The sequence below is a fragment of the Felis catus genome, chromosome C1, assembly GCF_018350175.1.
Source record: "Felis catus isolate Fca126 chromosome C1, F.catus_Fca126_mat1.0, whole genome shotgun sequence".
NCBI lineage: Eukaryota > Metazoa > Chordata > Mammalia > Carnivora > Felidae > Felis > Felis catus.
The window spans coordinates 149,914,552-149,939,690 of record NC_058375.1 but is presented as its reverse complement, the minus strand read 5'-3'; the positions used below and the strand labels follow the sequence as shown (position 1 = coordinate 149,939,690).

The 25,139-nt window shown below is 39.5% G+C and overlaps 1 protein-coding gene across 8 annotated transcripts in view; it reads left to right on the top strand.

Moving 5' to 3' along the window:
* RBMS1 (RNA binding motif single stranded interacting protein 1) overlaps positions 1-25,139 on the top strand; it is a 220,265-nt gene that overhangs the window by 28,523 nt on the left and 166,603 nt on the right. For 4 of the 8 annotated variants that reach the window (XM_045033860.1, XM_045033861.1, XM_045033862.1 and 1 more), the window contains exon 2: positions 17,064-17,156. The exons of the other annotated variants lie outside the window; for them this stretch is intronic. In XM_045033860.1, coding sequence (XP_044889795.1) covers positions 17,064-17,156 — 93 coding nt within the window. The remainder of the gene's footprint in view (positions 1-17,063; positions 17,157-25,139) is intronic. 8 annotated transcript variants of the gene reach the window in all.

Genomic DNA, 25,139 nt, shown 5'->3' with positions numbered 1-25,139 from the left:
ATCCCCCAACACTTTAACTTCCCTGAAATTGGAGTGCATTGTGTAGTTGGTGGCATGTTTGAGTGCTTGTCAGCCTGGATTAAAGTCCAGTCCTTCCAGAGGGGATTTGTGGATTTTTGTGTACTTGGGACAACCACCTGGGGACACTCTCAATTTGAAACCACTTGAAATTAAATTCTCTGTTTGAGGTTTTCTTGTGCCATACTGGTTGTGTGGGTGTAGGACCAGTTGGTAGTTCAAATTCTCAGCGGAGATTTCTTCTCTTCACCTAGTCATAAGCTTGAGACATGCACCGTTCCTTGCATGTATGGTTCTCTTTCAGCATGGTAGGTTTATTTCTTGTTGGCCCTTCCCCGGAGGATGTGACTCTTGGGTGTCCCAGTTGTCGGTAGTGCTCTTCTATCAGATTCCTGGAGCATCTTTTATTTCTAAGTGGCGCATAAAATAATGGCGTATCCTGCTGTTGAGGGATCATCATCTAAGATGAGGGGACATCTTAGATTTGATGAAACACAGTACTTGCTCAGGTTGCAGTTATCCACCTGATTCCGTGGCATTTGAAAGCCCGGAGGTTCTGCGTATTGGCCTGCCAGTACGCAGGGGGCCAGAAAGCTAATTTCGTGTAGAAGATGGTTAGGATGGATGCCCATGTAGACCTGAAGGTGTGTCAGTCTGGATGACAACCGGTGCCTTAGCACTGTTAATTCTGCTAAGCTTATCTGGGGTTTGGAAAACAAGGTCCCACTGTAGTTGCTTTATCATGGTTCCTTGCTATGCCTAAGGTTCACTCGGAGATGGCACTCAAGTAATACAATCAGGAATCCAAGTGGTGTTTAATCAAAAGTCCTGATTCTTCTCATTAGCTCCCACTAAATACCCTGTCCTTTCCTTAATGGCCACACTTCTACATTACACGCTTACTGGTCAGCTGCATCCCTTTGCATTTCTCATAGCAATTAGTCCTCGTCCATTTTTTTGCCCTCACACGTGTGTACTAGAATGCCCTCCTGAATTATAATCTCCACTTGTTAACAGACTCTCTGTTTCTCTCCTTCATGAGCGTTGCCAGCATGCCTTTAATGCGTCTGTCCCTAGGTGATTCTCTTCTTCTTTGGGAAAAGAGACCGGAGGAGAAGTATTAACACTTATTTATTGCCTACTATTGTCAGGTACTTTATGAAATCATTTGATTTGATCCTCACAGCAATCTGTGACAGATAATTTTTATCCTATTTTACCTAAGAGGAGACCGAGGTTCATGGAGGTCAAGCACCTGCCCAAGGCCATAAGGCAGGGAAGGAGCAGAACTAGAATTTGAAACCTGCGTCAGACTGCAAAGCCAGACTACTTCACTTTATCTCGTTGCTTCCCTTGAAGTCAGAGCTTCACCTGGTTTTTGCTTGTTTGTTTTAGCTTCTTTCTCTTAGGTTCGCTTAAGTGATTTGTTTATAATAAAGATTGAACACACAGAACTCAGCTAAAACAGATACTGCGTCTGACCACATCATAGGTATAGCCAAGTAAAATTTGGGCCTTCATTTTGAGGCGTGTGTGGGGTGGGGGGTTTGTGGATGTTATATACTTACTGGTTTTGGCTACTGTGTTAACATGTGAGGAATGAGTACTTTTACTTCAGTTAGAAACAAAAGCTGAGGCCTTGCTGATCCAGTTCTCAAATTTAAAAATCTTAAAATTAGCCTGATAGCCGCTTTGGTGTCTCATTTTTACATGGATGACTGATTTAGAGTTTTTTCCTCTTTAGGATTTGATAAAGCATCAGTGGAAAGCAAACAATATTTTATATTTACAGTTAGCTATACTCTGAGAATCTCTGGAACTTAATGATACAATTTATTGAGTAAATTTAATGTCATAAAAGGAAATGATTTTAGAAACTTTTGTTTTTTTTAGGTATGATTGACAGACATCATCTCACTCACCTGGAATGACAATAAGTGAAATAAAATGATAAAACACTTTGAGTGTATACATACCATATGATGATAACACATGAATACACTTTAAGCAAAAAAGTCATTTCTTTTTTTTTTTTTAATTTTTTTTTCAACGTTTTTTATTTATTTTTGGGACAGAGAGAGACAGAGCATGAACGGGGGAGGGGCAGAGAGAGAGGGAGACACAGAATCGGAAACAGGCTCCAGGCTCCGAGCCATCAGCCCAGAGCCCGACGCGGGGCTCGAACTCACGGACCGCGAGATCGTGACCTGGCTGAAGTCGGACGCTTAACCGACTGCGCCACCCAGGCGCCCCTCTTTTTTTTTTTTTTTTTTTTTTGAGAGAGAGGGAGAGAGAGAGAGGATGGGGAGAGAGAGAGAGGGAGAGAGAGAATCTTAAGCAGGCTTCTCTCACTGCGGAGCCTGATGTGGGGCCTGATCTCACGACCATGAGATCATGGCCTGAACCAAAATCAAGAGTTGGATGCTTAACTGACTGAGCCACCCAGGCACCTAAAAAACCCTTTTCTGGTAAGTGTTAGAATTACTCAAAGAGGGAGGTTTTATGGAAACTAGGTAACATAATTACTAGGTAAAAATTGAAATTCAGAAGTGTAAGAATTGTGTGTGTGTGTGTGTGTGTGTGTGTGTGTGTGTGTGAGAGAGAGAGAGAGAGAGAGAGAGAGAGAGAGAGAGAGATACTGTAGCCCTACAAAGTCCTAACTTATTTACCTGGCATCTTGATCCATACTGGTTGATCAGACCCAGGCATAAATAAATTGGGGTAATCTGTACCAGCCTCCTAATCTTATGGCTATACTGTGAACTTTGATGATTGACGATACTATCAGAAGGCATTAGAGAGAAGACAGAATCCAGTCCCACAGTCCTCACTCGGGTTCTGATTAAGCCTGTTTTGATGATTCCATGTTGATCAATCATGTTGATGATTCCATGATGATCCATCATGTTTGATGATTCCTTACTCCTGATACTGGCTGTGATCTGGTCAGTATTTGACTTTTTCATACCCTCAGACCTGGTCTTTCTTTGAAAGTAAATAATAGGGTAGCCTTACTGTAGACCTGGGGGCTGACAGGTGAGGACTGAGAGTGGTGCCTTTCTCATCTTTATCAAACAAAAAAGTTGAATAAAAAATGTAGAATTGAGTTGGTCAGTTGCAATAACTGAGTTACCGTTGAGTTAGCCAACAAATTGAGGACTGATTTTTTCAGTATAGATGGCAATGTATATTTGTTGCGCAAAGACTATATACAGCTACCTTAGAGAAAAACGAAATAGGCAATACTTTTAGTCTTGAATGTCTACAGAATTGAGCCGTAAGATGTTGGAAGTGCTATTGTAGTGTTGTAGCAACTATGACAAATTCAAGTTTCACCCTATCACATTCTGTTTTCATTAGTAGTGACAGGTTAGCCAATTAATCTGTCTCCTTGGAAAACCTTCAAAGAAAGATGAATTTATTTGACTTTTTTGTCATTATAATTGTCTGTTTGATAATAACTTACTTTGGAACATCTTCAAAACTCATTTGCTTTAATGCCCTTTTTAAAACTCACGGCAAGAAGATAGTTAAAGGTAAATATTGATAATTATAGTTTTGGCACTATAGTCGTATGCTATCCTGCAAATAAGCACCTTGCAGTTACTCTTGGGCAATTGCAAACCTAGCGGGAATCCTTCCTTACTATATACAGAAAACTACATTGCAGAATGTGACAAGATTCCTAAATAAGAATTAGTCCATTCATGTGGGCCTTACAAGGGCACGATCTTTTCGTATTCTTCATATCCCAGGATTAATGACATGTTCAACAAATGTTTGTTGAATACATTGAGCAAATAGGCAATTGAATGAATTTAAGAAAATGTACGACTTTTAAAATAAAAGGTAATCAGAGGTGAACTATTTTTAAAAATCAACATCTAGAAAGCTGCAAGGAAATAACATAAGAACTCATGTATCTTCCTTAAAGTATTAATAGTTATTAACATTTGCCTCATATGCTTAATTTCCTTTTTTCTTTTTAATGAAAGACATAAAATATTGCCTTCCCTACTTCCTCAGGGGTACCTCTCATCGTGAATTTTGAGACTAGTGTTCACATTCATGTCCTTACTTTTCCTACATTTATGTGTGTTAATAAAACAATATGTAGTACTAGATTATTTTGTGTTTTTAGATTTATGTTTATGGGGTGGCTGGGTGGCTCAGTCAGTTAAGTGTCTGACTTTGGCTCAGATCGTGATCTCATGGTCCGTGAGTTTGAGCCCTGCATTAGGCTCTGGCTGACAGCTCAGAGACTGGAGCCTGCTTCAGATTCTGTGTCTCCCTGTCTCTCTGCTCCTCCCCCACTCATTCTCCCTCTTTCTCTCTCTCTCTCTCTCTCTGTCAAAAATACATAAACATTAAAAAAATAAATTTACGTTTATGATAGCATACTGTGTGATAGAGTATCATTCTGTAGTTTGGTTCATTCAGACTTAGGTTTTTGAAAAATGTCATGTTGATTGCATATTATATATTTTATTCATTTTATTCCTTAGTAATTTTCTGTCTTATGTCATAATTTATCTATTCAATTTTTGATGCATAATTAGATTGATGCACATTTTTTCACTGTTATGGAAATATCCCTGTGAATATCCCTATCTGGATCTCTTTGTGCACATGTGCAGAAGCTTCTCTGAGGAGAATTCTGGAAGAGGAGTAGTGGAAAGTCGCTCTCTGAAAGGGATGTCTTCATTTATCCTTCCACCAGCATGCAGGAGAGGACCTCTCCTCCATATTCTTTCAAAGGGGCTTTAGTATTTTGTAAAATAGGCAAAGTGGGTTTTTTTTTTTAAAGTTCATGGTAGATGGTTTAACTGCCAGTTTCACAAAATTTAAATTCTTTTTCATAACCATAGAGGAGAAAGGAAGACAACATAATAGACAAAACACTTGCGAATGAGAAAAAGGGGTAACTGTGGAGTGAAATAGAAGATATTGGGTTAAAAACCCTCTTGTGACCCTCCCTCTGGGTTGCTTGGAACCACACTGAAAGTGCATCCGTCTCATTCAGAAAGGGTCCTGGCTAAACCTCCGGGTGACATTCGCAGCTGGCAGGAATCATTTTTCAGCCCTAAATACGTAGTCTTGTGGCAGCCAAACTGATGCTTTTTGAGAGGCGTATTATGAAATGAAAGTAGATATCTAATGAAAGATTCTGGATTAAATCGCTCAAGTGAGTAAGAATCAGCTTTCATAGGCATTGGATTCGCCATCCTGACCATTCTGAACATCTTTGTGAACCTCTCTTTTGTAGAAAAGATAACATCTTTCTTATGGGAAGCTACTGTTAGCAGAAATGAAACCCTAGTTCTATCAGAATTTTTTTAAAAAAAGGGCGCCTGGGTGGCTCAGTTGGTTGAGCGACGGACTTTGGCTCAGGTCATGATCTCACGGTTTGTGAGTTCGAGCCCCGCGTCAGGCTCTGTGCTGGCAGCTCGGAGCCTGGAGCCTGCTTCGGATTCTGTGTCTCCCTCTCCCTCTGCCCCTCCCCCACTTGTGCTCTGTCTCTCAAATAAATAAACATTAAAAAAAAAAAAAGCATTCTGCCTAATTTTAAGGATCACGTTTGTTTTTTTCTTTACCTCTCTTCTCCTGACAGTGTGCTCTGTTTTCTTCTCAGTTCTGCAGGAAAAGCCCATTTCCTTGCCATGCTTTTCCTTTAACGTATAAATAGCAAGTGTTAGATTGCCTTTTAACCTCCAATCTCTGCCATTCTGCTCAGATTCTCATTCTGCCACTGAAATGCCTATCTAAATCTAGCAAATGACCACGGCTAATATGATGTTTGTTCAAATTCTCTATTTTTCTTGCCAAATATTTTTATTGTTGAGAGTGTCATTTCTCCGTACTCAGTACTAGAATCTCAAAAATCACGTGGTTCCTCCTGGGTCTACTCACTGCTGTTGTCCTCAGAAATCCAGCCTTCCTCTTTGTCAGCCCACCCTTTCCTGCCCTGATCTGACCAGTGTGATATGTAAATTACAGGTCAAGAGGTTTTCTCAGGGCTGCTACCTTGAAACTCCTGGGCAAAGAGCATATATGGGAGCAAAGAGCAAAGAGCATATATAGGGCAGAGATCACCCTCCTATTTCATTATAGTACTTAGCACAGTTGTGAACTCAGTAAACATTAAGCAGAAACTCTTCAGTGTCCATTTGCTAGTTATCTGTGGTAAACAGCACAGAACAGATTGGTTTTCCTCACGACACAGTGTGCATTCAGGCCACTTGAATACCCTCTCCCAGATGTATTTGATGCCAGTTCAAGTTTGGGGCCCTTTGGGCTAAGTGGAGGAGAGCTTGGGAAGGAAGTCGGTGGGGGTAGAGCATGTAAAACAATAATGGCTAAAACAATAATAATGGCATGTGTTATCTGTTGTTCTAGATCATCAGCTCTGCCACTTGCCTTCCATTGTCATAGAAAACCGAATATAGAAAAATTATTAAATCAAGAAGGTGACAATGGTGATTCCATTCAGCTGCCTATTAGCCCGAAGAATTTTTTATAGCTAAGCAGAAGGCCACACGGCTAATGCCTAGAAGAAAAGAAACAGCAGTCCAAGGGAAATTAAACTCTCTCCTTTCTCTGACCCCTTTTCTATTATATTCTACTGGAAATTTGTGAAGAATTTCTGAGTCATTTGCTGTAGGCAAATACTTGCGTGGGCCTAATCGACTATATAAAGCAGTGAGAAGGGAGGTTATAACTCAGGGAGAAAGGCAGTGAGTGGCAGTGATGGCTGTGAGCTAGGGAGGGTGTCTTCCACAGTCTTGGTCATCCTGTGTGTTCACAGCAGCCCCAGAACTCTCACAGAGCCAGACCAGCCACACGGGGCTCCCCTTCCAGAGGTGATGAGGGTGCAGGCTCGGGCTGGTCGGTGACCATAGTGCTGACTTTAAAAAAGTAAAAGGAAAGGGATGGGAAGTCGCACCCTGCCCCTCCACTTACTTGAATTGGATCGAATAAAGTTCTAGAACTGCAGACAAAGCCACAGCCACCCTGCCTATCTCTGGTGTTGGTAATGCCACCATTTTGTTGATTTCCTTACCTTGTGGCAACATGCTGAGTGATGAACGTACCCACATGTGGTCACCACCTCCTTTCCTTTCTGCTCCTCGCACTTGGTGCCTTCCAGAGTCATTAAGTGACCTCGATTTCCTCTTCTCCACAGAAAGCAGATGCGTCCCAAAATTTATGACCAGATGCAGGACATTGATTGCCTTGCTTCGGGTTAAGATGGAGCAGTTGGGGGCGGGGTGATCACCTGTTTCAGGTCATCACCTGTTTTAGGGAGACTCCACTTTTCTGTGGGCCTTCTTGTTTTAACTTACCCACAAGGTTAATGGATTTAATTATGTGTTAGATTGTAATTAAGGATTCTTCCCAATTAATGATGCTGGTGTAGGAAAAGCCATAAATTCTCCCATGTCTTGGTAAGCTTAAACTTGAAATAAAATAGTGTTCAGAGAAGTTCTGCTCTCCTGATATATACTTTTGTGCACACTGGGTTCAATCAATATTGACGAGCTGATCTTTCAGAAGGAAGATAAATGCATTAAATCTTATCTCATCTATCCAGTAAGTCAGGGGCTATGCTTCAAGTATTAGTGTCAGGCACTGTTATGAAACTTTACTTTTCAAGTAATGGAAAAGTGGAATAAATTATTTACTGATAACTTTGGTCATAAAATGCTCGCTGATCATCTGAGGCAATAAAATTAACCATATATCAAATGAAATAATATACAGTTTGGTCAGTGGTTAATAGTGATTCATGAGTTGAAGAAAGGAAAACATGTGAAAATAGGGCAGAAATGTAATGCTTATATTGGTTTGTATTTCTGTTGAAATTAAAAAAAAATTTTTTTTTCAATGTTTATTTAGTTTTTTGGGACAGAGAGAGACAGAGCATGAACGGGGGAGGGGCAGAGAGAGAGGGAGACACAGAATCTGAAACAGGCTCCAGGCTCTGAGCCATCAGCCCAGAGCCTGACGCGGGGCTCGAACTCACGGACCGCGAGATCGTGACCTGGCTGAAGTCGGACGCTTAACCGACTGCGCCACCCAGGCGCCCCTCTGTTGAAATTTTTAAAGATAAGCATATGTATCATTTGCAGTTTTTTGAAATATGCCATTAAGAATTATGGATTTAAAGTTTCTCCAAAGTGCATTTAATCATTTAAGCATTTGTGCAATTAAAAAGATCATGGAGGATCAAGTAAAAGCATTTTAAATGTAAATCTTTTATTTTTTATTTTTTAAATTTATTTATTTCAATTCAAGTTAGTTAACAGATAGTGTAGCATTGGTTTCAGAGTAGAACCCAGTGATTCATCACTTACATATAACACCCAGTGCTCATCCCAACAAGTGCCCTCCTCAATGCCCATCACCCATTTAGCCCATCCCCCCACTACACCCCCTCCAGCAACCCTCAGCTTGTTCACTGTATTTAAGAGTCTCTTAATGGTTTGCCTCCCTCTCTGTTCTCGTATTTTTCCTTCCCTTCCCCTGTGTTCATCTGTTTTGTTTCTTAAATTCCACATGAGTGAAATCATATGATTTTTGTCTTTCTCTAACTGACTTATTTCGCTTAGCATAGTACACCCTAGTTTCATCCACAGTGTTGTAAATGGCAATATTTGATTCTTTTTGGTCACTGAATATCCCATTGTATGTATGTACATACACATTGTATGTGTATGTGTGTGTGTATAGATAGATAGATAGATAGATAGATAGGTAGATAGATATACATGCACATGCACAAGCACACACACATACACATAATCCATTCATCAATCGATGGACATTGGGACTCTTTCCATAATTTGGCTGTTGTTGATAGCACTGCTGTAAACATTGGGGTGCATGTACCCCATTAAATCAACACTTTTGTATCCTTGGATAAATACCTAGTAGTGCAATTATTGGTTGTAGGGTAGTTCTATTTTTAATGTTTTGAGGAACTTCCATACTGTTTTCCAGAGTGGCTGCACCAGTTTGCATTCCCACCAACAGTGCAAAAGTGTTCCCTTTCTCTGCATCCTCGCCAGTATCTGTTGTTTCGTGAGTTGTTCGTTTTAGCTATTCTGATGGGTTACATGGTATCTCGTTATGGTTTTGATTTGCATTGCCCTGATGATGAGTGAAGTTGAGCATCTTTTTATGTGTCTGCTAGCCCTCTAGATGTCTTCTTTGGAAAAGTGTCTATTTATGTCTTCTGTCCATTTCTTCACTGGATTATTTGTTTTTTGGGTGTTGAGTTTGAGAAGTTCTTTACAGATTTTGGATAGTAACCCTTTATCTGATATGTCATTTGCAAATATCTTCCATTCTGTTGGTTGTCTCTTAGTTTTGTTGATTGTTTTCTTCACTGTACAGAAGCTTTTTATCTTGATGAGGCCTCAATAGTTCATTTTTACTTTTGTTTCCCTTGCCTCCAGAGACGTGTGTAGTAAGAAGTTGCTACAGCTGAGGTCAGAGAGGTCGCTGCTTGTTTTCTCCTTTAGGATTTTGATGGTTTCCTATTTTACATTTAGGTCTTTCATCCATTTTGAATTTATTTTGTGTATGGTGTAAGAAAGTGGTCCAGTTTCATTCTTCTGCATGTCAGTGCCCAGTTTTCCCGGCACCATTTGCTAAAGAGAATGTCTTTTTTCCATTGGATACTCTTTCCTGCTTTGTCGAAGAATACTTGGCCATACATTTGTGGGTCCATTTCTGAGTTCTCTATTCTGTTCTATTGATCTGGGTGTCTGTTCTTGTGCCAGTACCACACTGTCTGGATGGTTACAGCTTTGTCATACAGCTTGAAGACTGGAATTATGATGCCTCTGGCTTTGGCTTTCTTTTTCAACATTATTTTGGCTATTTGGGGTCTTTTCTGATTCCATACAAATTTTAGGATTCTTTGTTGTAGCTCTTGAACATTTTTTTGCAGGGATTTTTGTAGGCATTTTTTTGATAGGGAATGTATTGAATGTGTAGATTGCTTTGGGTAGTATAAACATTTTAACAATATTTATTCTTCTAATCTGTGAGCATGGAATATTTTTCCATTTCTTTGTGTCTTCTTCAATTTCTTTCATAAACTTTCTATAGTTTTTAGTGTACAGATCTTTTACCTCTTTGGTTAGGTTTATTCCTAGGTATCTTACGTTTTTTGGTGCAATTGTAAATAGGATTGATACTTCGATTGCTCTTTCTGTTGCTTCATTATTGGTATAGAAATGCAACCGATTTCTGTACATTGATTTTATATCCTGCAACTTTGCTGAATTCACGTATATCAGTTCTAGCAGTTTTTTGGTGGAGTCTTTTGGGTTTTCCATGTAGAGTATTATGTCATCTGCAAAGAGTGAAAGCTTAACTTCTTCTTTGCCAATTTCGATGCCTTTTATTTCTTTTTGTTGTCTGGTTGCTGAGGCTAGGACTTCTAGTACTGTGTTGAACAACAGTGGTGAGAGTGGATATCCCTGTTAGGTTCCTGACCTTAGGGGGAAAGCTCTCACTTCTTCCCCATTAAGCGCAAATCTTATAAGCAGGAAGAATGGCAGTACTGGTGTCCTGTTTATTTTTCTAAGATGAAACTAAATGTCATGTACTTGGGAAGTCTACTAGAATTTTTTGGAAGGGAGGCAACAATTTAGTAACCCTAAGAAAGAGTAGATACTTATGGAAAATAAGAATACATATGCCAATGTTAGAAAAGAGACAAAGCTCAAAGCTACATGGATGAAAAGTCTCTAAAGTGCCATAGATAGTCTATTAGTAGGATTGTTTGGAACAAAAATGCTGATCAACTGAAAGCTAAACAATTTCAAAATATAATTGCATCACAAAAACAGTTAGACCACGTGGTGGGTATTAGGTCTTGTCTATGAAAGGTGCTGCCTGAACTTCTAAGGAGCTGTTGAAATTGATGCAGTTTTTCTAGGGTGCCTCTGATTTGTGGCTTAGAAGAGTCAAAGCAGCAAATAAAGGCTGTGTGAGTCTAAAGTAATGAAACACAAGGACCTGCCCCATCCAAGAAGCCATTTTTCCACAACTCCATGTACATATCGTGTGTATGTGGCTTTTGTGTTTAAAAGTGTCTCTAGAGATTTCTTTCTGAGACCCAGGACCCCAAGACATAACCAACAGTGCTTACAACAGGTCTAAGGACGTTCTTTTGGTGTGGTTGCTGTATAAAGACCTTTCCACTCCAAGTAAAGACTTTAGTAGCTTCCAATATTAGTAAATTGAGTAAATTAGTAATTAGTCAATTAGTAAATTGAGCTTCCAATATTAGTAAATATTAGTAACAATTAGTAAATTGTTAAAATGTAATTTCATGTATGAAACAACTCCTACGGAAGTTTCTTGAACTTTGTAATAATTGACGATTTTAAGGATTACTGGGAATAAATGAAGGTGCATGTTAATTCAGTTACAATCCCTGTACCTAAGTAAACATTCAGGGTTATACACCATAAAAAGAGTTACCTCTGTCTGCCGTTTTACATAATATGCAGCACAGAGTATTTGTGGCAAAGTATCTACTTAATAAATATTGGTTGGGGCGCCTGGGTGGCGCAGTCGGTTAAGCGTCCGACTTCAGCCAGGTCACGATCTCGCAGTCCGGGAGTTCGAGCCCCGCATCAGGCTCTGGGCTGATGGCTCGGAGCCTGGAGCCTGTTTCCGATTCTGTGTCTCCCTCTCTCTCTGCCCCTCCCCCGTTCATGCTCTGTCTCTCTCTGTCCCAAAAATAAATAAACGTTGAAAAAAAATTTAAAAAAAATATATATATATACTGGTTAAGTAAATAACTGAATTTGGACCACCAGGCTGTAATAGAATTAGGTCTAAATAGGAGAGGTAAATGGGCTTCTGAATAAAGTGATCAATAAAGCTGGAGTGTGATGATATGCAAAAATTGATGCTAGCAATATTTTTATTCTAAGAGATAATGAATATATGCTAGAGAAATCTTTATATCTTTGCATAGTTGTTTTACTCTTATGCAATAATCTGCCTCGAAAGTTGTGGGTTGCACCCAAGAGTGCCAGGAAATCACTAAGGAAGTCACGTGATGTGTGAAAGTGTGATATTCAGGCTAGCACTGATTCATGCACAACTCAAATATTATATGCCGCCTATTTAGTAAATCTCTGGTTTGTGCTTTGAATCTGGTTTGTGTTTTATAATTTCAGTGTGGATTTGTGATATTATTCAATACTTAATTTATATTAAAGATAAAACGCAAACTGTGGCGATTTCTTCAGGCCATTCATATGGCGAAAAATTGTTGTGTCTTTCTCCCCCCATTTGTGGCAGTGAAGCTTAGGAATCAGAAAGACCATGTGCAAATGTGAGCTCTGCTACTTATTAGCTGTGAAAGCCTAACAGAGTTGCTTAACCTTTCTGAGCCTCAGTTTACCACTTTGGAAAATGAGGACACCGCTACTGATTCACAGGATTGTTAGTCTTCTCAACCTCTATTAAGCCGCACAAAGCCCCTGGGAACTGGATAGCTGAAGTTTGTGGAAAGGAAGTACAAGTTTTCTTGGTTTGGCACAGCATCTGCACTATTATTGTTGATGAAATAGCCCACAGAGAACCAATACAGGGCAGAATAGACTTTAGGAAAATGTGTCAAATTGAACTGGTTGGAATTCAGAAGACAGTGGATGGTGCAAGAGGAGTTTGGAGAAGCAAGAAGCAGCTGAACTGTGGGGAAGGGTGTGCGGACAGATTGCTACTAGAACTCGGTGCCCGATGGCAGCTAGCAGTTAGAGCTGATAACCTGGCAGTGAAGGACTAGACTAGTCGGAATGTGATGAACAGGAACAACTCAAAGAGCTTTGGGTCCCATTTGGTGTAGGAACAAAATAGTCCTGCATATCTTAGTATCTCTTGAGGTTGCTCTTAGGCAGAACATGATAGCTAATGTTTAAATTATGCTCAGTATATTATGTATCATTAAGAGAACCTTAAATCATGCTTAGGATATTGGGTTTAAGAGAGAAGGAAAATCTAAAATATGATTTAGAAAGCTTGTCATTAAAAGAGTTAAGGTAGGGGCGCCTGGGTGGCTCAGTCAGTTAAGCGTCTGACTCTTGGTTTCAGCTCATGATCTCATGGTTCATGAGTTCAAGCCCCATGTCGGGCTCTGCACTGATGGTGTGAAACCTGCTTGGGATTCTCTCTCTCTCCCTCTCTGTCTGCCTCTCTTCCTCTCACTCTCTCTCTCTCAAAATAAATAAACTTAAAAAAAATTTTAAAAAGACAAGGCAGAAATCTGTATTATATTTCATTAAAGCTTTAATGATCTAGATTAAAAGCAACAACAGAGCTACCTGGAATTCATTTGCACAAGCTCCAGTCAGACAGAGCTGACTTCCCATTCACACTTCAGCTTAGTGATATTGGAGTTAGCACCAGGTTCCTCATCTTTCAAATGGAAATAAAATTACTACCCACTACAGAGCTAGTAACCTGATAAATAAAGGTTAGCTTTCATTACAGGTGTTCTTACTATGAATGTTACAGCTACTGTTTTACCTTCTCCAGAGTATTTTTCTGAAATCATTAAATTCCACTCCTTTTATATTACCTGGAGGTCTTCACCGTCTCCTGCTTTGTTTGGTCTAGATTTCCTTTTCTTTCATCCATTTCCCAAACATCGTTTTTATATTGGGTAACTTGCTGCACATTAAAAGCTTGGGAAAGGAATTTATACTACATTGCGTGTGCTCTCTTTCTTTTCTTGTCTTGGCTGAATGTTGGATATATCTTCACCATGTGTGTTCACAGTTTTCCTTCCCAAGCTGTAAGTAGTGCCCAGTCACCACTGCTGCTTGCCAGCCTAAGTCCATATGCTGAAGTGTGCAAGTATGTTCCGTTCGTTTTTGTTCAATCTGCAACTATATTTCTCTTCTTCCCTCCTCTCCTTCATTCTGGTTGTAGTATTTCTTTTGGTTTAACAAATTGTCACAGAAACATTCTTGAAATGATACTGTGCTTCAGGGCACCTGGGTGACCCAGTCAGTGGAGCGGCTGACTTCAGCTCAGGTCATGATCTTGAGGTCCGTGGGTTTGAGCCCCGCCTTCCAGCTCTGTGCTGACAGCTCAGAACCTGGAGCCTACTTCAGATTCTGTGTCTCCCCCTCTCTCTGCCCCTCCCCTGCTCGTGCTCTGTCTCTGTCCCTCTCTCTCAAAAATAAATAAACATTAAAAAAAAAGGTTTTTTTTAATGCTACCGTGCTTTATGTCCTTTTTGTGACATAATTGTAACTTAAGTGAATTTGTTCTCAACAGAGGGAAGGATTGTGACATTTCTACACAAACAAAAATACCGGCTTTCAGTGTTTCTTATAAGTGTCAGCTCAGGTAGAAAAGGCCAAGTCTTCAACTGAAGTTAAAATGAAAAATTTGAGGTTTAGTCCATGTCATATACCAGTCTATATCTCAACCAGAGGATTTACACACTTTGGAATGACAGCTCTGATTAAACATTTGTTGGCATGTACCATGTGGCATTCTAGGAACCAGGATCTGTCTGCACTATAACTTTGTACACCTAAAGAATACTATTCAGGGAAGTCAGAGCTATAGGGGTGGATTGGGTTTAACTTTTGAGAATGATTAGAGACAAATATTTGACTGATGGATGTTCACATAACTATTACCTCAAATGTACTGAAAAATCAAATAAATGGGCAACTTTCCCATCTCGCTAGTAATTCTACCTAAAAGGAATTTTAATTCCTCACTTCAGAGTGATATTTTAAAAATGTAAATCTGATGCCATTATACCCCCAGCCCCAAACAGACAATACTGTATGCCTAAAATCTTCGGTGGCTTATAGGTGCCCCGAGAAGAAAGCACAGTCTCTTTCATAGAACCAGGATGCCTTAGAGGAACTGACCCATCATGTTTCTTCTTCACCGGCTTCCCAGCATACTGGCCGTCCTTCATTTCCTCATGTTCCCCATCCCCCCGCCTCAGGACCTTCCAGGACATTTCCCCTCTTTCAGAATGGCTTTTCTCCGTTCTTTGCACGGTTACTTCCTCCTCGGCCTGTGCTTCTCATTGTCACAGTTACTTACCGCTAGAGGGTGTTCCTCATCCCCTGATTTAATTTGGAGCCTCAAAGTTGCCGTTTTTCATCGTCTCCTCTTCTTTAACCGTATGACGTTTACCACAGTCTGTAACTGTGTATTTGTGTGTGTGTGTTTCTTCAGGATCCATCTCACAAGTAGATCCTTAGCCCTGTGAAGGGGAAGACAGAGGTTTTGCTTTATTCACAGCTGTATACGCAGTGCCTGGCACAGTGCCTGACAAATAGCAAGCCCTCAATAACTCTGTGCCAAATTGGTAAATACTCACATAAGGTTGCAAGAAATAATTGAAATGGTTTGCATGTGTCTTTGCTTCTTTTCTCTCTCTCTAGTTCACTGTCAATATCCCACCTCTCATGTGATTTCCTCAACAAAAACCATTATAATATTATTTTAGTTTGAGTAGCAACGACATTTTTTGAGTTATGAGCTGGGTGCTTCTATGTGCAAAGGTAAATTAAATATAGCTTCTCCCTTAATGGAACTCATAATATAAGCAGAGAGGTAAACATTTCATTCTTTGGAGGGCAGCCTGCTTGTGTTTTGGGGAGAGGTGGATAGGGTTGGAGAAACTCATAAAAGAGGTGACATTGAAGCTCGTTGAGTTTAGAAGAAGGAGTAGAATTTTGCTAGAGGAAGGTCGGAAGACTGCTCTTGCCAGAAAGACTGAGCTGGGCTAAGGCAGAGACGCTTCAGAGTACATGCTGAAGGAAGTTCTGTGTGGCTGGGAGTGGGTAGAAAACAGGCTGGTAATGGAGGAGAATGGCAGGAAATGATCATGGAAGGACTGATTGGGCTTAGACTGTGGATCATTTGAGTGATTTTGCTTAGAGGTTTGGATGCTATTTTATAGGAGATAGAGGCCATGAAATACTTGAAGGATATGAGTGAGAGCGCAGATCTGTGTTTTAGAAACAAAATGCGGAAGTTCTATCTGAAGACTTTACCAAGAGAGCTGTGTCAATTGAGTGGGAGCAATGAGTTGCCGAGGGAGTGAGAAGGGACAGAAGAGGGCAGTGAATAATAGCCAAACTTTGCAGAAGTTAGGTGGCTATGGAAAGAGAAATAATGATGGGATCTCTTTTAAAATCTTTCTTTTTAAAAAAATTATGACACTGATATGTATTAAATTTGGGAATTTGGAAAGAGGGAATTTGGAATTTAGATTTGGAAAGGGGGAACTTGGAAAATGCAGCACATTATAAAAAAGAAAATAAAGATTACAATATGGTTCCTGGAAGAGAAAGCGGAGTCAAGGGAGGATGCTCTTAGGATGGTCAGGGTGAGAGGAGGAACTTCTGGAAAAGATCCAGAAGGATCTTCCCTTATGGAGATCCCTTTGTTTGTTTGTTTGTTTGTTTGCATGTCCTTCCTAATTTTATCCATCTAGAAGGTCCATAACCTTCTTGGTCTCAGGGTTTTTGCTTTTATTTTTTCCACTGTCTGGAGTAGTTCCTCTTGCTGTTCCTCCTCTCCTCCTTTTACCTGGCTAAGTTTTACACCTTCGAGCTAATAATAGTATTAATAATAAGCATCATAATAATAACAACAGTTGCAGAAATATATGTTGATAACTTGCCACATGCTAGGCACTATGGTCAGTGCTTTCATTTGTTATGCAATTGAGTCCTTACAAGAGTTCTGTATGGTGGGTACGATGATGTCCTTCTATAGATGAAGATACTAGAACACTACCAAATTAAGTGACTTGAGCAGGTATAAATATCACTACTTATCACTCCTTCAGGGAAGCCTTCCCCAACAGCTCACATCCCTGACCAAGTTAGGAACCCCTGTAATGGGATCTCATAGCCGTTAAGTTCTCCTGGAAGACTTTTATCACATTAGAACTTATTTGATAAGTGTGTATCTTTCCTTTTCGACTCTAAGCCCCATGAGGGCATGTTCTGTGTTTGTCTTATTCCTAGTTGTATCGTCCAGTGCTTAGCTTTGTGATCACATGGCGCACAGTATGGTGTTCATTAACCAACCACTTGACACTGAAGACTGCTACTCTTGTGGTAAGTTTCGTTTAAGCCTATAATGTACCGACCTGGTAAAATCACCCAAACTGGAAGAGGATCCTTGTTAGCTGGGCTCCATGATAGTCCTGGGGCCTTGAGATATGAGGGCTTTGGGATTTCCTGGAGCTAAGATGCCTCTAGATCAAACTGTATATGTTCTTTTCCAAATCCTCTCAGTTCCCTTTATTCCATGCTGCCATCTTATAATTGACACGATTTTCTAGTCATATCCTCATGCAAGTCTAGACAACAGGGACTCTAGGCCTGCCAAGGTTGATGTTCAAATTCTCTGAGCAGCTTATTTTAAGGCTTCAAGTTTGCTTTTTTTTTTTTTTTTAAGTTAATTTATTTTGAGAGAGAGAGGCAACACAAATGGGGGAGGGTGAGAGAGAGAAAGAGATAGAGAATTCCAAGCAGGCTCTGCACTGCCAATACAGAGCCCAACGTGGGGCTTGAACTCATGAACTGAGAGATCATTACCTGAGCAGAAGTGGGAAGTTTAACCAATTGAGCTACCCAGGTGTCCCTCAAGTTTGGTTTTATCCAGATTTTATCCATCTGATTTTCATTGAACTTTTAAGGTTTTACAATTTGAAAAAAAATAGATGGAGATCGTAGGAAGATGATTTTTCAAGGTAATGCTGCATTAAAATTTTCATTTTCATATTTTGTCTGATGGATCAGATTTAAGTAGACTTGCAAATTACCAATAAAGAAACGGATTTCTTTAATACAAAAAAAACCCAATAAATTCTTAATTTTTGCATTTCAGTTTAGGTGTGGGTTGCACTATACATTCTAAAGTAAATATGGGAGTCCCTCCTTATCCACAGTTTCACTTTCTGCACCATCAGTTACCCACGGTCAACCCTGGTCTGGAAGCAGATGATCCTCCTTCTGACCTATTGTCAGAATGTCAGTAGTAGTCTAATGCTACATCACAATGCTTATGACATTTCACCACACCTCTTCTCACCATGTACTGTACTTACAGTACAGTAAGATCTTGAGAGTCTATAGTCCCATCACTTTTATTATAGTATGTTGTTTTCATTGATCTATTTTATTGTTAATTATCGTTGTTAATCTTTTACTGTGCCTGATTTATAAGTTAAACTTCATTATAAGTGAGTGTGTGTTTTTGTGTGTGTGCGTGCGTGTGTGTGTGTGTGTGTTTGTGTGTGTGTGTGTGTGTGTGTGTGTGTGAGAAAAAGAATTTGGTTTGGTACTATCCATAGTTTCAGGCTTCCACTGGGCATCTTGGAACATATCTCCTGTGGATAAGGGGAGACCACTGTATATTTTTGGACCTGTTGCTTATTTATTCTATTTATTGAGAGATAAAAACTATGAAAGCACTGGAAGGTGGACACTCATTAATCTCTGCTATTTTGAGCACAATAACAAACATCCAAAGAGCAAAAATTTAAATGAGTGTTGACATAAATAAACTTAAGGATCCTGTTTAAGAGTTAATATATGTCAAGGAAAGAATTCATTTTTTCTAATTTAGACATTAGTTGAGTGTTTTTGGTTTTTAATTTTTGTTTTTGTTTTTCCCTTGAAAATTGTTCACAGTAAAGGCATTTAAGGCAGGTCAACATGAGTTTCAAAATACTGGCTTGGGAGCTACTTTAGTCTTTATCTTTGTCTTCCTGTTTATTTATAGAATGGAAGAGGAAGACAGCCTTTCCTGCTTTTGCAGTTTCCTAATGATGATATCTCAGCTTGTAATGAATAAATCCAAAGGAGGAAGGCAGTCTTTATACATCTTCAGAAGAAACCACCACTCCTAAAAGCTGGGGGTCAGGGTTGCTAAGTTCAAGTAGTTAAGTGATTTTCACCATTTCACTTTATTTAAAAATTAATGCAACTTTCTCAAAAATTTCTTAGCCTTAAAATGGGTATTACAAAAAGAATATCAGAGTAGAAAGTATTATAAAAGGATATAAAGATAATTTCTATAAACCTTATTAAAACTAACTCTTTTGGCATTTCATGGTTGGTCCTGATAATTTTGTTATCAGGCATGAAATTAAAGTTAATACAGCCTATGATCTGACTACCCTATTTATAACAATATTTTGCATTTATTCATTCAACACTTTCTATGAGTGCTGAGTGCTAAGGACTCCTAGATGAGTAAGACCTAGTTTGTGCTTTTGGAGAGCCCATAGTCTAAGGGAAAAGGACATAGTTTAATCTTCTCTGAAATTGCCAAAGGCATCATCCAATCCCCTGTGAGACCACTCTAGCCTCTGTTGACACCCACCCCTCCCCATGGTCAAAGGAGCCATGCTGCAGTGTGTGTTGATCTTTGGGTCTGCAAAATATCAGAAGTTAGTTAGGAATGTCAGGAAGAGTAGGCAAGACTCCTTCATTAATCCATTCACTCATAAGTGTAAATGACATTTGTGGCAGAAATGTCTTGTGCCACATACTAACAATATAAAGATAAAAGCCACATTGATGTCTTCAAGGAGCTTATAGTTTAGTTGGGGAAAAAAACCAAATTAACTTGTGTAATTTCCCCAGCCATAGCAGTAAGTGCAATGAGATCAGTAACCATAGACTTTCATGGACAACAAAGTAGAATCATCTAGAAACAGGCCTATGGATTTAGCAATCCTGTTTCAGTTTCCTCAGGCAGCTGCATTTCTCAGCTTCTTTTGCAGTCAGGGTGGAGCCCTGTGACTGAGTTGTGGTGAGTGGAATGTGGGCAGGAGTGATGTACACTTCTGTGTACAACAAGTGAAATCCTTCGCTTGCTTTCTTCCCTTTCTAAGATGACCTTGGAGGCTGGATTTAGAAGATGGCAGCATTATCAGGTAGAAGGAAGGAGTCTGGCACCTTGAAAGACTGTGCAGTTCACTCACCCACCTATAAACACTGCCCCTCCAAACAATACTGAATTGTAATATAAATGAAAAATAAACTTTTATTGTGTTACGTTCTTAGATTTGAGGTTGTTTTTTATAGCAGTTAATTGTACCGTTTAATGTACTCTCTCTCCACTCTAAGGATATCTGCCCCTAGTAAGCATTAGTTATATGAAGAAGAGAAGGAGGGGGGCGCCTAGGTGGCTCAGTCGGTTAAGTGTCTGACTTCAGCTCAGGTCATGATCTCACGGTTCATGGGTTTGAGCCCCGCGTCAGGCTGTGCTGACAGCTCAGAGCCGGGAGCCTGCTTCGGATTCTGTGTCTCCCTCTCTCTCTGCCCCTCCCCCGCTTAGGCTCTGTCTCTCTCTCTCTCTGTCTCTCAAAAATAAATATAAAAAAGAAAAAGAAGAGAAGGAGGAGTGTTATAGGTGGATAACAACATAGGGGAAGGAAAAAGCTTGGAGCTTTCAGGAAACAGAAGTTTGGTGTGGCCAGGTGTAGTGGGAGTGGAGAGCAATATTTAAGGATGGGACTGGAGAGTAAAGGATGGGAATGTACATCAAGGACAGATGACAGAAAGCTTTGTGGGCCAACCTAAGAGAGGAGAACCACCTAGACCTGAGGGACAAGCAGTGTAAGAGATGAAGGGTGTAATGGAGATATTCAAACAATAAAGAAGAGGAGCTAACCCAGATGTGCTAAATCGTTTAATAGTAAAAACACTTTCTCATAATTGAGGTAATTTTTAGTAATGGACATCGTTTTAGTGGGTTTTCCTGCATACATGATCTTCAGAAGTTTGGGATCGTAGACCCCTCTACTGATGCCAACATGGACATGGACGGAACATGAGAAAAGTGAAGGAGTTGGGAATGTGTCACTTGAAGAAGAGGGAACCTGTAAAGGCAATAATCATTATCTTCAAGTGTGGACAGCAGGTGGAAGAGGCATATTCTTGACTGAGTGGTACCAAACGGCTAGTTCAGATAATAGGTAGAAAGGTAGGGAGATTTGCGTTCAGCATAAGGGAGAACTTTCTGTCATAATTGCCTGAACAGCAGTTGTTCAGTCCTAGAGAAGATGGCAATGAGTTTGATGAACAAGAAGGGTTGAAATAGACTGGTGTCACAACATGGGAGATGCTGTGATACAGATGGTTCAGGTATTGGATGAAACGGGGATTAGAAAACTTTGGATGTCTTTGCTAATAATATTCTCATATTCTTTGATATTTATCTGAAATTTAAAATCTTATGAAGGCTAACTACTTACATTCACCCTGATTTCAACACCAAGGAAGTGTATAACGTTAAAAAACTTCCAGAGAGAAAACTATACTTGCACAAAGATGTCTTCACCCAGAGATAACAACTTGGCACTTGATACGTACTTTTTGTTGGGGCTGATGAATAGGCATTTAGTCTGGTTAATATGGCTAAAATGACCTTGCAATGATATCACTGAATAGTATCTCCAATGCAGTGCAGAGTGTCAAGCACCAACAAGAAGACAGTAGGGTGAATGAAAAGGCAGATACCATCTTCCTCTGAGATATTGGGGGAAGAAACTTTCCCTTAACTCCCTTACTTGTCAAAGCCAGATAGCCCAGCTGTTCCTCTAAACTGTCAGAATTTCTCTCATCGCTGCCTCCGAACTGAAGGATGGGGATTGATTGGTCTTGCTTACCAGTGTGCACTGGAGCAAGACACAACTTTATTTAAAATACCATTAAGATGCAAACACATTATGGCCCTCTGAAGGCTTTCTTTTACAACATGAATTATTTAAATAGCTTCTTAATAATTGCATTGATTTCCACAGTTAAAAGCAGATCAGATTATGGAATCTGCTCAATACCACTTAAATGTGTATAGATGTTGAAGTTGACAAAGACCTTTTAGACACTGATAATTCCTTGCACTAGATTGGAATGCTGGAGATTTAGCATTACCAGTAGTGCTCTGTGATTATTTTTAATAAATCAGGAACACTGTAACAGCAGCCATTTAAGGTCTTCATTCTTATTCCATTTTATTCCAGAGTCATTGCCTGAAAATCTAGTTATGCTAAAAATCTGACCAAAAAGTTTTACATTTATATCGATCAGAAGCTTTGATGTTTCTTGTGCAAAGATCAATATAGTAAACGTGTCTTCACCTGCATGTATTGATGCATATATTTTAAAACTCTATGAATATTTATAGTAATAAAATCCAATAAGATTTCAGTGTCTTAGATGCTTTGGGTACCCTATGAAAGAAGGGTAAGTTTACTAGTTTGCAAAGAAATTATAGGTGAGGCAAAAATTAGATTTTTTTCTTCTCTTTGATTCTCTCCTTATTTGGAAGTGTCTGGGAAGAGTGATGTCCATGGTCTCTTAGTCTGCTTCGGTTGCCATAACAAAATACCATAAACTGAGTGGCTTAAAAACCAGTAATTTATTTTCTCACATTTTTGGAGGCTGCTAGTATGAAGTCAGGGTGCCAGCATGGTTAGGTTCTAATGAGAGTTTTTCTCCTGGCTTGCAAATGACTGTCTGCTCGCTGTATGCTCACATGGTCTGTCCTTGGTGCATGCGCTTGGAGAGAAGTTACCAGTCCTACTGGATTAGGACCCCATCCTTATAACCTCATTTAACTTTACTTTCGTCCTGAAAGCCCCTATCTCCAACTAGGATTACACTGGAATTTGGGGCTTCAACATAATGAATTTTGCATGGGGGATACAATACAGTCCACAGCACACTCACCATGGGAGTCAGACTGCTTGAGTTGGAATGTGACCTAAGGCAAATTACTTACCCTCTCTGTTTCTTAGTTTGGTGTGTAAACTTAGAATAAAGATGGTAACTATTTATTTTATGGCTTTATCATGTTGAATAGATGAATTAAGATATGCAAAGTACTTCGTGTATGACATCTAGTAAGTGGTTAATAAATGTTAGTTATTAGTAAATATCTAATAAGATATTTGTACCTTTAGCTAAGACTTTTGTGATTCTATATGTGTGGTAGTCAAGTACTTCATGTTTACATATCCAATGATTACTGGCATTGGGAATTCACAGCATGCTTTAAAAATTTTCCCGCTGTGGAGAATAGAATATGTTTTATTTTATAAAATTCTTATAAAGAAGTGTTTCCCATCAGTGTTGATCTGGTCTCCCTACTCCTCTCCTTCCTCCAGCACTACAGAATGTCTGCTCTCCAAAAAGATTTAGGACCTTCTCAGTTTATCACTTAACGATTTCAGGATGACATTGTGTACATTCTACCTGAAAAAGCAAGGGTAGAGTAACTTTCCTAGCAACAGAAAAAGGAATTCTCTACATTTCTCATTTTTCTACTTAGCCCTTGCACGTGCATACACACACACACATACACACACACACACACACACACACACACACAGAACTTTCCTTCTTGTACAATTAAAAATAAAACACATGGTTGTATAACTTATTGCTGTGGAAATCAAGGTACTTCATCCATAATAAGAAATTCAGTAGTCTTTCAGTTCTCCTTATAGGGAATTTGGGGTCAAAGATATCCTCAGTTAGTGTCTGGGAAAGTTAGGTAGAAAACAGTGGACAACTTACCAGTAGCTCTATGGTAAGGTACAGTTCTCTAACTCATTGACCAATATTCTGTTTCCTGTGTTAAATTGACACTGACTAGGGACGCCTGGATGGCGCAGTCGGTTAAGCGTCCGACTTCAGCCAGGTCACGATCTCGCGGTCCGGGAGTTCGGGCCCCACGTCGGGCTCTGGGCTGATGGCTCAGAGCCTGGAGCCTGTTTCCGATTCTGTGTCTCCCTCTCTCTCTGCCCCTCCCCCGTTCATGCTCTGTCTCTCTCTGTCCCAAAAATAAATAAACGTTGAAAAAAAAAAATTAAAAAAAAAATTGACACTGACTAGAATTTGAATTGAATTAAAAGGGTAGAGAAAGTACACTTAACTGATTCTCAAATAATTATTTTTTCAAGATTTGTAGCACATACTATCAGATAGTCTCCAATCCTTTGTGGCTCTTTCTAAGTCTAAAGGAAGAGCTATATTTTCTATAAACATGAATCAAGGTTGTTTCTGTTTGGTAGATAGGATTTAAAAAGGGTGGGGTGGGAGGCAGGAAGAGAAAAAAGCAAGCAAAAAAATGCCCATGAATTCTCTTAGCCCTCTTCATAGCAGACAGTCTTTTCCTGCCTTCTGAATTCATGTTACATGAGTTGGGGCCATTGCTTACCTCCTATCCCATTTTGAGTACATGAACAAATTATAGATATTTTACACTTATAAACATTTCATCTTAAACAGTCGTACTTATGAGTGAGACTATAAGACTTTCACTCTGATTAGAAACCTAAGAGTCTTTATATCTGAGCTCCTGCCTTTAAAAAAAATGAAATATTTATGTAGTGCAGTGTCTAGCTGCTGTAGGATGTGTAATTTAAGTGATCTATCCCTGTAATACTTTTCAGAGTTGGGATGGCCAGTTCAACTAGAATATTGAATGCAGTAGAAAATAAAATTAGCATGGAGTGAGCATGTACAACTTGCATGTAAACTAAGGTGTATAAAAATTATATTTAAATGTACCGGGATGCACCTATTTATCAAATTATGGGTAAATGGTAAATATAGTATCACGAAATAGTATTGAATAGCATGAATGAATGAATGAATGAATGAATAAGTAAATAAATAAAATTCTTATTCTGGAAAGAAAATGAACATTGACAGCTATCGCCATACTTTAAATTATTAGTTGCAATGGAATCATGGACCCAAATGTAAACCTAGAACCATAAATCTTCTAGAAGACAAAAGAGGATGTGATTGTGACCTCATACTAGGCAAAGATTTCTTGGGCACCACACAAAAAGCACAAATCACAAACTTAAAAAAATGATAAATTGGGCATCATCTATATTAAACATTTCTACTCACCAAAATACGCCTTTAAGAAAATGAATGGAGGGCACCTGGGTGGCTCAGTCGATTAAGCGTCTGACTTCAGCTCAGGTCATGATCTCGCAGTTTGTGAGTTCGAGCCCCGCGTCGGGCTCTGTACTGACAGCTCAGAGCCTGGAAACTGCTTCAGAT